This window comes from Cebidichthys violaceus, unplaced genomic scaffold (genome assembly GCF_023349555.1).
Source record: "Cebidichthys violaceus isolate CVI_PGR_0920_01 unplaced genomic scaffold, fCebVio1.0.p SCAF_8, whole genome shotgun sequence".
NCBI classification, from domain to species: Eukaryota; Metazoa; Chordata; class Actinopteri; order Perciformes; family Stichaeidae; genus Cebidichthys; species Cebidichthys violaceus.
In genome coordinates, this window is record NW_027176964.1 from 8,751,974 (window position 1) to 8,765,319 (window position 13,346).

General features: G+C 38.6%; 1 protein-coding gene across 1 annotated transcript in view; it reads right to left on the reverse strand.

Moving 5' to 3' along the window:
• The window catches only part of tnn (tenascin N), a 37,435-nt gene extending 24,320 nt beyond the window's left edge, over window positions 1–13,115 (reverse strand). Inside the window, exons 1-4 of the mRNA XM_068738308.1 lie at window positions 13,076–13,115; window positions 6,464–6,661; window positions 5,920–6,120; window positions 4,697–5,071 (exon numbers count right to left, since the gene is read on the reverse strand). Of these exons, the coding sequence (XP_068594409.1) occupies window positions 4,697–5,071; window positions 5,920–6,120; window positions 6,464–6,659 (772 nt within the window). The 5' untranslated portion in view covers window positions 6,660–6,661; window positions 13,076–13,115. The remainder of the gene's footprint in view (window positions 1–4,696; window positions 5,072–5,919; window positions 6,121–6,463; window positions 6,662–13,075) is intronic.
• Window positions 13,116–13,346: the final 231 nt, after the last annotated feature.

Genomic DNA, 13,346 nt, shown 5'->3' on the forward strand with positions numbered 1-13,346 from the left:
CTTAGTGTGCGTGAATAAATCACCATGTATACAAGGTTGCAATTTGCAGGACCATTGGAGCAGTATTTTGGTGACAGCCTCAGAAAGACTTAATAACAATACCATAAGGCTACTGTTTCAGGCTTTTCAAAAACCACAATGAACTCAAACTGATAATTAAACCAGAGAATCATGAACAAAAGCAATGCATTGTTTAGAAGTTTCTTCCCAAATCTGAGATGGAAATGGGGAAAGAAATTTAACTTTGCTTTTCAGTGGTTATACAAGGCCAAATGAGCTCATTGGAGATATGGCTGGGGGAAAGTCAGAAGGTGTATAACTATGGTGGAGTACAATAACATAAAAGCAGCCAAAAGACCGAAGACAGCGAGTCAGCAGTGCTTGGGAGGGGGGGCTTTCCACAAACAAGAAAAACGTTCTGTAGGTATAATAGAGGGAAATAAATGGTAGATGGTGGTACATTCAGAGAAGTACACTACATAGAAATGTATGCATATTTTTCAAGAGGGAAAATGTGAGATGGGTGGTGAACACTTCCTTTGGCAGGGAAGGAATTCACATCAGGTTGCCGTTCCACAAGGCAAAGTCAGGAAGCTTAATATTTTTCTCAAATGCAGCAATCCTTTTCCATCCAGTCACAGTTAATATCCCCCTGTTGCTACTCGAAGCACAACTGTCAACAATCTTTACCCTGAAATAATATCTCAGCACAGCTGGGGTGAATAAATTAACATATTAAGATCGGAAAAAGTAGAAACTAATAGTGATTTGTGTCTTATCTGAGGAAAATATAACGGAAACAACACGTTTGGACTTCTTAAAAAGGCTATAAATCTGCAGCGAGTGAGCACTAAGGAAGTACAATGTTCAGGACAAATTAAACGGGAATTAAGTCAGTTACTTTCTATTTGTTCCTCTGGGTCCTATTATCTTTCCCATCCGTTTGTGAATATTAAACATGTCAAGTCTCTGAGATAATTCACTTACACACAGAACTTGAAAAAGTGGACAAAAATGAAAGGATACACTTTGTTGAACATAATCTCAAACATTTTTGAGGGAGTCAAAGGAGCTACAAAAAGAATGTTAAATCCATAGAATCTGCAATGTGTTGATATGGCACTAAAGAAGTTACTATGTTCACTTTTAATAATCTCACCGGCTTTATATCAAGATTATCTTATTAGATGCGGTTGCTAAACTTTCATCTTTTTTTACTTTAATCTGATGATAGACAAGAGTTCAGGCTACAAAAGTATTTTTATTGTTAAAGCACCACTGATTCTCTGAACCACACGGCATCTGCCTTTGATAGTGGAAAAATAATAATATTGAAGCTATATTAACATCAATGGCAAGGAATGAAACTGCACTATACTGGATGTATAGTAGGCTATATCTAGAAGTAATGTCATCACCCAGGGAGCTGACTGACATCCATCATCCAGGTGCTGAAATGGCAAGTCGCCACATAAAACAAAGAATGTCTCTTCTTCTCCCAGTGCTTATTACCACTTCTGCTACTAACACCTAAAAACAACACTATGTATTTTTTTTCTCTTACCTCCCACTTTCCCTTCCTCCCTGACTTTTCCTCTGACATGGTGCCACTGTTGATGTTGGACTCCCTTCAAAAGCACCTACACACAAAGCTGCAGATCTGTTTCTAGCTGTGCTCTGCCTGTGAACAACTCAGCTTGAAGAAACTAAATCACGATCAAGGGTTTGACATAGCTGACCTACTGTGAAGACGATGGATCAGGACCTGAAATTGGTTGTGGAGCTTCTTTTGGTGGGCATGTGTAGCAAACGTTAAAAAAATCCAGGAAGAAATACCATGAACACATTTAGCCAGAGGTTTGCATATATAGATTATTATTTTGAAACGTATTGTGCAGTCCAAGATACAAGCAGTATGAAAAAGCAAAATTTTGTGCCCTACACCTGCAGCTGAATCTTCAAGATATCCTTAGAAATAACTGTCACAGTATGAACCTCGGTGAATTAAACTGTCCATGCCTGACTGCTGCTGCTCACCTTTCCGCTTGCCTGGCCTTAAATTGCCATAAAATGCAATTTTGTACTCTGCTCCTGAGGCAGTACAGTAATAGCTGTATGGTGAGAAGTGCATTTAGCAGGAAAGGCAATGATTCTTCTTGGAGGGTCAAAAGACTGATAGGTGTTCTTGTGTTCCCGTGGTATATGTGACCTGATGTCATATGTAGTGTAGAGGCCATGACTGTCACAGGTCCTGGGGTCAGTCCACTGAAAAGGCCCCATCAGCTGCTCCATCTGAAATAACTGTTGGAGAGATGCTTTGAATTCCCAAGAAGTAGGTCACTGTGGCTATCATGATAACTTTAGGTTCAGTCAGAGACACTTTCATCAATGAGCCCACCATTTATCGCAAATGTTTAAAAAAAAACTGCTCGTTCAGGGAGCTCTCATAGTCAGCTGGTTATAATCATTATATCTTTAAAAAGTCAACAGTATCAAAAGCATTCATTTCCTTCTGGATTTTTCTTCCACTTGGCAAAATAGCTGCTAAGCTTGGAGAGAGAAATGTACAAAAATTATCATTTAAATCAAATGAACATTTTCTTTAAATTGTGCTGCACCTCTAGTTTTTGGAGCAAGCACCTCATTAAAATAAGGTATTACATGTGCAGGCTAAAGCTGTTATTTGTGTCAGGAACATTTAACCAAAATGTTATACTGTATACTGTTCATCTCCTTTTCAGGTTGCATGCAGGTTGTAAACATTAGTTTGACACCTACTCAAAACTGAAGTGTTTCTACAGATCTTTGGGTTGTAGCAAAGTCATTTTAGTTACTTGCAAATGTGAAAAGGTAAACGTAGTTGGATTTAATAATTGATTTAAAAGGATTCCTATTAAATACTATATTCACAGCATAGCGAGTGACTAATGTCAGGAAAAAAAAGACAACCCTGTGTACCCTGTACACCTGTTTGAATATACTGGGTTTAACGCATTAGCTGATAAGACTGTTGACATAAAATTATATATATATATATATCTATATATATAGATATATATATATATATATATATATATATACACACTATAAATATATATATATATATATATATATATATATATATATATATACATATACACTATAAATATATCTAACACTATTCATCCCGAAAGGGGACATTATTCTCTGCATTTAACCCATCCCTGTATAGGAGCAGTGGGCTGCCCATGACAGGCGCCCGGGGAGCAGTTAGGAGATCAGTGTCTTGCTCAGGGACACTTCGACACAGGACATGTACCAGCTAAGACGACCCTCTTAACCCAGTGAGCCACGGTCACCCCGAATAAAAGCTGGTGTAAATACTAATTGAATAAAATGAATGATGGCTGAATTTTATTTAGCTGCTTTTGTTTCAGGGTCCTGGTATTGCGCATGCTGACTCATTGTCACGGCTGGAACACTTGAATAGAACGGAGCCGTCGTTAATGTTATTAGTAATGCTTGAGCTTTACCTACAATGACAGGTTGAAATGTCTGCTGTAAAAAAGGACTATTACCACTCAGCAGATGAGAAAAAAATGCTGCAGCAGGAATCAAACCAGTGATAGCAGATAAGCTGGTACATGCATGAATTAATTGCTGCAATTTTTAAGAATTAATTCGGGTAGATCCTAAAAGTTTTTACTAAATGATATAGGAAGAAGATTTATGGTAAGGTGAACTGGGCTTCATCAGTTATATTTTGAATGGTCCCAGAGCTCCTTGTAGCCTCTGTGTTTTTTCCATGGGATGGCAATTAACATTCACAGCTGAATAACAGCAGAGCCACAGAGGTGACTTAAGAAAAAGGGTGAAATGTGAATCTTAATTCTCACGAGAACCACAGATCAAACTAAATGCAAGCCTGGGTCATAAAGAGTTATTATTGATATATAATTCACCCATAAGTAGATCGTGATGGAATATGCTTACTCCGACACCATTCATCCCTTAGGGACACATTGGAAATGTCACTGGTAGCTGGCATTACAAAAAAAAAAGTATTATTATTAAAACCTGTATGAATGATCCTTGACTCACTCTGCAAGGACCAAATAGACAGAAACATATGGTGTGAATATTTGTTTGTTCTCACCAGAATTGTCAGACTGTCTGATCATAGTCAACAACACTGCAGTTTTAGTCCAGTTTAAGGCCTGGTTACACATCAAATAAAATGGCAAAATTCCATGATGAAATCAATTTATTTAAAAGAAATTTGCTGCAATAGGTAGATTCACAAGCAAGAGGCGAAGTGAATCTACATTCACTGAGTGTTTCAAATTCAACTTCAGGAAGTTGTCGTAATGCCCCTTGAGCGAATGTAGAGCGGAAAATTAAGGAAGCTATCATGGATTATTAGCTGTGTTGCAACATTCACCTTAATTTAACCATGATTTGTCGGAGTCGATACTGTTCCACTATAAAGGTTTCCTATTAAAAGACTGGAGATGTTGCGAATGTTGTCACTTACTAGTGTATTCACCATTAGCATTTCAGTTAACGTTAGCTAACCTAGCGTTAGTAAAAGTTCACCAACTCAGTTAGTCATGCAGGCACTTCCTACATCACCAAGCCTCAATAACCGCCTACTTCATGAGTTATTATACATAACGTACACAGAAACATTTGTGTCGTCACAAATGTAATAGCTTACCTAATGAACAGTCTTCGCCATAAAAGCCCTCTTCACAGATGCACTGGCCATCCACACACTGGCCGTTACCAATGCAGTCATTGGGACACTTCTGGACACTGCAATCCTCGCCAGTGAAGTGCGGGAAACACACACATTTTCCATCCACACATTGTCCCTTGTCGTTGCAGTTGTCTGGACACATCAGCTGGCTGCAGTCCTCTCCCATGAAGCCCTGGTGGCACACACACTTCCCATTCACACATCGGCCGTTGTCGTTGCACTCATCAGGGCAGGACGAGACTGAACAATCTGGGCCTTCCCATCCTGGGTTACACAGGCAGCTGCAGGAGTCGGGTTGGTAGGTACCATGGCCACTACAGCTTGTGTCCACGCCTTGATAAAGAACAGGGTGAAAAAGTGTTGTTATTTAGTTGGCAGGTAAATTATTTTATAGGCCTACTATAGGATGTATTGAATTATTCATATAAAATACTTATTTCAGGATGTAAAATGAGATTGTAAGATTGTTTGCAGTCTCCTTCCTACTGCAAACTCCTCTTTCCACTTGTTTACCCTATGAACGTATCCAAGAACATTACTTTTTTTCACTTTAAACTTTATTACAATCGTCATTCACATTACATACATACATGAAGTTTGCATTTTACCTGCTCTGCTTAAGGACGCATAGGCAAGCAAACTGCATGCAGCAGCCAGGGATCGAACTGACAACCTTGTAGTTACAGGAATACCCCCTCTACCCCATGAGCTTTCAGGTAGTTGTACTTTACTTGAGTAATTATCCTTTATGTTACTTTATACCTCTACACCACAACATCTCAGACGAAAATATTGTACTATTTACTCCTAATTTGTTTAATACATTTAGTAACTAGTTACTTTACAAATTGATATCGGTAATATCATGATATACATGGTATATTATTGTATATTGAGCTACATAGCAGTATATAAAGTAATTCAAATTAGCTCCACCTTTACCGGCTGCAACATTAACGTGATGTACATATTAATGCATCAATAATTACAATCTAGCAATATAATACATATGAAACGAGACATTCTGCATAATGAGTGCTAATACATGTATACGTAAAGTCTTGAATGCAGGACTTTTACTTGTAGAGCATTTTACTCTGTTTTGGTATTTTTACTTCAATAAGTAGTTCTTCCACCATTGTCTATGAATTGTGGGTCAACCAGGTTGTGTCACAGTTTACCTGCAGCCCCACCGCTTCCACAACATCCCTGAGTACACTGGGTCTTCAGGTAGTTGACTTCTTCCTCCAGCCCGTTGACTCTGTACAACAGTGACTTGAAGCTTTCAGACTCCTCACAGTCACACTTTGGTGTCTGCAGCCTGATGTTGTGTCTGAAGATGATGTCGTTGTCTCCATTCGTAGTGGTCTCTGGCTGCAGACCTACAGAATAGAACATAAATTAAACGTTTTTGATTTCTAGATGTACTGCCATGGGTCACATCGCTCACACATGAAACAGTAAAAAAAGTTTTAAAAATATTTTTAAAATATAAATAAGCATTTCATACTACTGAAAGAGGCCAAAAAAATAATAAATATTGTCTGTAGTTGACTAATATTCATATACAAATAATCATCTTTCTTACAAAAACAGTTAATTTCTTCCCCTCTGGTTGTGCATGGATTTTAATCCCATGCTCTGAGCTTTCTGTATACACATACTCATACATTACTCATCTCAGTTGCAATCTCTCTAGCTCTAATTCTTAGTTTTGTTCATGACCTGTTTCGTCCTGGGTTGGCACGAGCTCTAGTTTACAACTAGAGCTCCCCGGGATGTCGATTTTATAGACGTTGCTGAAGGTGACTCCCTGCTCTGGGGCTGATGGGGCTGGGTGGTTGGTGGCGGAGCTGAACGGTGACACGGTGCAGAGTAGGACCAGTAGGCACAAGGCCCTCCACAGAAGTCTCATGGTCATGGCTGAAGGACAAGATAAATGCAGATAATTGTTACATTTTCTGACCCGTCACACTATTTTTTTAAAAGCACCATTTAGGGAACCTCTTTAAAATATCTGTTTATTGGACAGCATCTGTGCATGTAGAGCACTGACTGGAAGGTAATCTATTTAAAACTGCGATAACTCAATGAAAGTACAGATTGGCTTCTACCAAACTAAAAACTTAAAGCATTGTTTCCATGAAATAATAAAAAGGAATAGGGGTAGATTGTGGTTTGAGCAGCAGTTATTTTTGCAGGATAGAAAACAAAAACACAAAACAAGTAGTTGTGGTATAAGGTACGCTAAACTTGGCAAAAAAACTGCTCAACTCATGAATACATTTCCCAAAAGGTATGGTTATTCAATTTGCTAAAGTTGTTTTTTACCTTGTACAGTAAAAACATCAATAGGAACAAAACTAAACTCCTCACTGCTGACTGTAAGGCAAATCAAGTTCACCTCCAAGATTCTCACACAGAGTGGCATGAGACAAATCTCCATGTGGAGATGAAATATATATTCCATCTGTTTTTTAGTGCAAGCTTATATGTTTAGTAGAAATTGGATCTTTTGGCATGAACTATGTGTAACAGTCTACTGAAACTGTAGATGTTTGTCGTCATGGCTGACTGGACCTGAGTCTCCGGGTTGAAAGAGGGTCACGTTTGTACTTTCCAGTCAGCGTAGAGAGCTGAAGACTGAAATACTATCTCAACAATGCACAAGTTACATTACATTCAGTGGGGCACACTACTGTATATTTAATCTCAGGAACCTGAACCATTGTGTCAATGTGGTGTGTGTGGGTGTGTGTCAATGTGTGCGTGTGTATAAGTGTGTGTTGTGCTCTCATTAAACAGTAAAGCAGCAGAAAGTGAGCCGTCATCACTTTGCCAGAGACCATTTTGCCCTTGTCTGAACCATAAATTGTGCTCAGTCAGGCGTTTCAGAGCTTCAGAAACTTGTCCTCAGTGATGATGTCATTGTGTCTAATGGCAGTGATGTCATGTGAACTTAAAACCTTGTAGCAGAAAGTGGCTTCTCCAGGAAACCAAATTACATGCTTTCAAAATAGTAGGCCTGTTTTAAACTTCAGTGGGTTTTTTGTGGACTTTGGTCTGAATTTAACATTCGGTTGTAAAAGTTTGAATTGCGGCAGAAGAAACTTCAGATCTAACTGTGCTGATCCTGTGTGGTCTATGGAAACACAAACCCTCTAATAGAGTGACTGAAAAGAAAGCTCAGTATAAAGTTTGCGGGCCTTGCTGTGTGATGCTTGACAGCTGGAAAACTGCATAGCAATATATAGTAGCATACATACTTAAATAAATATGTTGGATTTGTTTGAAATCATACAGGATAAGTCAATGGAATATGCATACACTGCAAAACCCCAAAGTTGTTACAATACTGGACAGTGTATGTAACCAAAGACAGAAACGGGAAAGAGAAACCGGAAAGTGTTACCCCAGAATTTATTTGCATGACATTGTGATGAAAGACAAAAATATTTCCTCATTCTTTGTTATTTTGAGCAAAGAATATTTCAGTGCTAAACAACAAAAGTTTGTATTTTTGTAAAATGTAGTAAAATAATTGTGATTTCTGCTTAAAGTAGCTTTGAAGAGGAGAAATCGACCAATTGGAAACCAAAACATTTGCTCGTGGAGCATCAAAGACTGAAACAGATGGAAAAGTAGAAAATCTGCAGAGAGAAAAACAGATCCTAAAAATCCCCCTGGAGACTGTGTGAGCATTCGCCAGAACATTAAAATGTCAACAAGTTGATCTAAAACCTGCCAATCCTCCATTGATACCATTATCAGATTAACAGAGATTCTAAGAAATGATCTTTTGAGTTTCTTTTTCAATAGCTAAGGTGAAAAGCTGCTCTATTGGACACAATTTGTTTTCAGTTAAATAAGCTTTGGCATATGAATCTTCCCTCTGATGATTCACACAGGTAGTAACTCAAGTAGTTCTGTGATTCAAAAGTCTCCCGTCCTTCGGATACATAATTATCATGACCTGTTTCTAACTTGTACAAACTCAATACAGCCGACCTTGTTTGGTTATTTTAGCTGTCTATTTAATTGCTGCTGAAGCTTGAGGTTGGAGACTGACGCCTGTGCAAGAAATCCAAACTATGACATCACTGGGAAATTGCTTTTTTCACCCTATGTGGTGGCGAAATACATTCATGGGTCTTTTATCAGTGTCCAAGACTTTGGAGGGCAAACTAGAGATGAGGTATAAAAGAAATTAAGAGAAGGAGGGAGACAAATGGAAAGTAAGTGAAATAGAGATGAAAAGACTGGATTGAGAGAGAGATTAAGTAAGTGAGAGAGAGTGAATAGGTGAGAGAGGGAATGATAGAGAGAGTGTGATTGAGTCAGTGACAGTCTAGCAGTTAGCCACATTATAGACAGTAAAGTATAGCCATGTGGAATGGCACTGAGCACTGGCACATAGAGATGCTTAACAAGCATGTTTATAGCTCCCTGTCAAGGTTTTTATGGGATGCTTGCCATTTTCAGGCCCTTTTCGTATTTCTCCAGGAGGAGATAACACTGTGACCTTCCAAGCATAGCAGAGGGCCGCTACTGAGAGCTAAGAATGTCCCGGTGTGTGAAAGAGAGACAGATGGAGGGATTAATGGAGAGAGGAAATGGGGACCAGAGAGGGAAGTGGGGCAGTCACATAGTAACTGCCAGAGAACTGGATTGATGGATGGATGATGGATGATTATGTTCCTGTCTACACATAGACAGATATTTCAATACATAAACAGATAGTTTTGAAAACTGACCTTTTTCCCCTCTGTTTAAAAAAAAATTGGTCCAAACAACCTTTCGAAAACAGGACTTCAAACGATACGGCAAATACTAGTTACTACTTTGGCAGTAGTAACTTAAAAAAAGATGCCGCCTCCATTCGTTCATAAAAAGTGGTGCAGCAGTACTGAGTTAAGATGGATAGTAAACAAACCGGTAGTCCACCATTGTTGTTATTGCTTTTGGCACCTGTACACAAAGCAACGAGATGATGACGAGATGATGGATGTTTGGATTGATGGATATATGAATTGATGAACAAATGGATCAATGGATGGATGGATGAATTAGAGAAACAATGGATGGATGGATGGAAGAAGTGAGGTAATCCAGTATAGTATACATTGTATAGACTACTTGAAGATATATTAAAGAATGAAGGGAATATGTCGTTGGACAGTGAAATAACAAGAAAGAGAAGCCATAACTGAATGAAATACTAGATGTCTGCAGCATTAACCGGCTGTCGTGACACAAAGCAGGGCAGGAGGCTTTTGCGCAATTATTGTGAAAACAGAAGGCATTTACTTGTTATTCTCCAATGAACCAGTAACATAGAGATGTTGAACTTTGGTTTGGCATCAGTGTCCACCACATTCGTGATCAAAAAGCAGTTGACCGTCATTTGTCACTTCGGGACAACATACTAAAGCAGGAAAACAGAATGGCTTCAGTCCAGTGGGCGCTCTCACTCATCACATGGGGTATTCAGATTGCATTTCAACCTGGCTTTCAAACCATCTCAAGTAAAATTCAACATGTCCATAAACACAGTTTAAAATTCCTTCCTGACAATATCTTCTCTATGTCAAAGCGCAGCTACGTCAATGGGCCTGTAAAATGTTTGTTGAGTACCTGTGATGTGTGCTCACTGTTTTATACGGGAGAAAGAAGTGTGGGGGGCTCAGCCCATGTGTGTACAGTATGTGTACAATATGTGCATTTATAGCTTACAGAGACACATGTAACAACAGCAGTTTAACCACCCAGAGACAATGCTGTCTGGATCCAGACATCTTTCACTGAAGGCCTCTTGACAAGCTGTATTTGTGTCTGTGTGTGTCGTTCTAAAAAAAATATCTGTGTTCTCTTAGCGACAAACAGTGGGTTGAGATGAACAGGGAATGGGAATGGAAGACCACAAGTGAAACAGAGACAAAAAGCTGGAGAGAAAAAAACTTATATTGGGAATACAGACATGCACAGAGAGATAGGCATAGGAAGAAGATTTGGTCAGTCCTCTCTAGACAGCCATTAAGCCTCAGACAGAGGCCAACTGTTTCGCCATGTTTCAACTCAAGACAAATCGCATTGGACCAAACCAACAAGCCTGAGAGTGAGAAGAAGGGATGGTTTAAAAAAAAAAAAGGAGCAGCTAGGTCAAGCCTTTATGTGCGGTGGCAAATTTGTGGACGTTCCCTTCCCTTCTTCCTTTCCTTCCTTCACAGCAGCTTGCAGAGAGGACGGGGAAGCTAAAATGAATAAAACGAAGCTGAAAGCAATTATCGTCTGAGAGCAGAGCTCATATCTTCACAATTCTGTCTGCCTCCCGCTGCCTTGCAGACCACAAGTAGCCCTCGATAAGGCCCTCGCTTCATCAGAACCATAGAGGCTTCATTCCCCTTAGTGGGGCTGTCCGATGAAAGCCTAACCAACTGAAAAGAAAGAAAAATAACACAACCTGAGCATTAACAAAAACCTAAGCCTAAATTCTAGACAGAGATAGGTTTTTGAAATAATACAAATGTGTGCCCTGGGGACATTTTCAATCAGTGAAAGTAAATGAAATAAACTGGAGTTGTGAGGTTTCTGTGAAAGCAGTCACGTTATGCAATCTGAACACTTTTTTCAAGCCACCCACTCTGAGTTTTTTCTCTCTCTCTCTCCCTCTCCCTCTCTCTCTGTCTTTCTCTCTCTATCATTTTGCATGGCTGAGAGCCCACATCTGTAGCTCATTTTGCGAGGGCTTCTGTGTATTCCCCGAGCCAGCACAGTAGCATTAAAGGTAAATCTACTGGATCGACAGCCCTGTGAGAATATCTATCACCCCGGCACATAGTTATTATGAATATTTATGTTATTATCATAGAGAAAAATGTGTGGAGGCAGCTTTGTTGACAGACAATATAAGCTTATCTTCAATACAATGTGGAAATGGATATATAAATCATAAATAATAAATCACATACACTTTTGCAGAAATTAAAGGCTGTCACAGCTGCTCCGAAGGGAAAATAAAAGTGTTAATTTATACAATATTGTCTGAACATTTATGAGTTCAAACTGTCTTTAAACTGATCCAAATTTCCTACAATAATAAGTTAAAAAAAATACAGGATTCTTTCAGCAACAGACTACGAAAAAACAACTTCAGTGGTGGAGGAAGTATTCACATCATTTACTAAATAGCAATACCACACTATGAAAATACTCAATTTAAGTTAAAGTCCTGCTTTCAAAATTTCACTAAAGGAAAAGTGCTGATTATGCAGAATCACCCCTGTCAGTGCAATATTATTATATTATTGGTGGATTTATGAGTGACTCATCAACAGGTGGTGCTTAAATGTTGGGTAGTTTAATCTATAGCAATTCATCATAACTTATAAAATAGTTATTATCAGTTAAAAGGTTAGTCTTAGTTTGTAAAATAACTAAAGCTGTTAAATAAATGTACTGAGTACAAATTACAATATTTGCCTATGAGAGGTAGTGAAATAGAAGTATAAAGTAGCATAATATAAAATTGCTTAATTAAAAGCACCTCAAATGTATACTCTAGTACAGTATAGAATAAACTTTCCACCACTGAACAATATACAGTGCTTTCAAGGTTTTTGTATGCATTCAATGTCTCAAACCCCATCCCATATCAATAATCATCACTGATGAAGATTTCCACAACGTTCTTATTAATTAAGTGCTGCCATGCAAACCCAAACTAACATAAGAGGAGCATCAGACCTGGGACACTTCATAAATTCCTGGTGTCAAGTTAAACTTTTGATTGTCACGTAAAGGTGAAAGGCTGCAGGTGTGGACTCCAAGTCATACCTGATCATAGCCTGCTTGATATAAAAGAAGAGGTGAGACCTGGATAAAAAGAAAAGGAGAGAGTGAGGGAAATACAACTATGGGAGTTCAGATAGATAGAGAGAAAGAAAAGGAGATGTGAGAGAAAGAAATAGCTGAGATTTGTAGTGTGAATCAGAGAAAGAGAACCCAAAGGGCAGAAAACACGTAATTGGTCCCATTGGGATGATGTAGAAATAAACAAGAGCACAACTTTAAAATAACAGCAGAAGTATTTTTTCCCTTGAAGAATTTGCTTCCATTTAGTTGAGCACCATGTTTAGAAGTGTCTTAAAATAAATTCATCTTAATCTTACATTGAACTGAAAAAAAATCTACCAATAAAATACAAAAAGTGTAACCTTCAGGTTAATTGGACTGATACATTAACTAAATACTATAATAAAAAAATAGATATTGAAGACAGGACAAATTAAGTCCCATGCATAAATCACTGAGACTGATGAAATTAAAATGTTTCCTTACCCTTGAGGGTTTTTCTTTAACTCTCTCCTCCTCCACTGTCTTTCTTTCTCTTTTCTTCGAAGGACTGAACGTTACCAAGCCTCTCCCTCTGCCACCTGTTGACAAGTCCAGGCAAGTGATTCAAAGACCTCCACACTGCCAGAAACTTTTGCTCGCTCCCTCTCTTCAATTGTTAAAATCTCTCCCAAATGCCTGTAGGCCAATGGGCAGTTAGTTTGGGAGTGTCTCCTTTCCTCCTGAAGTGATTGAATGAAAAGGGAGAGGGAGTGGA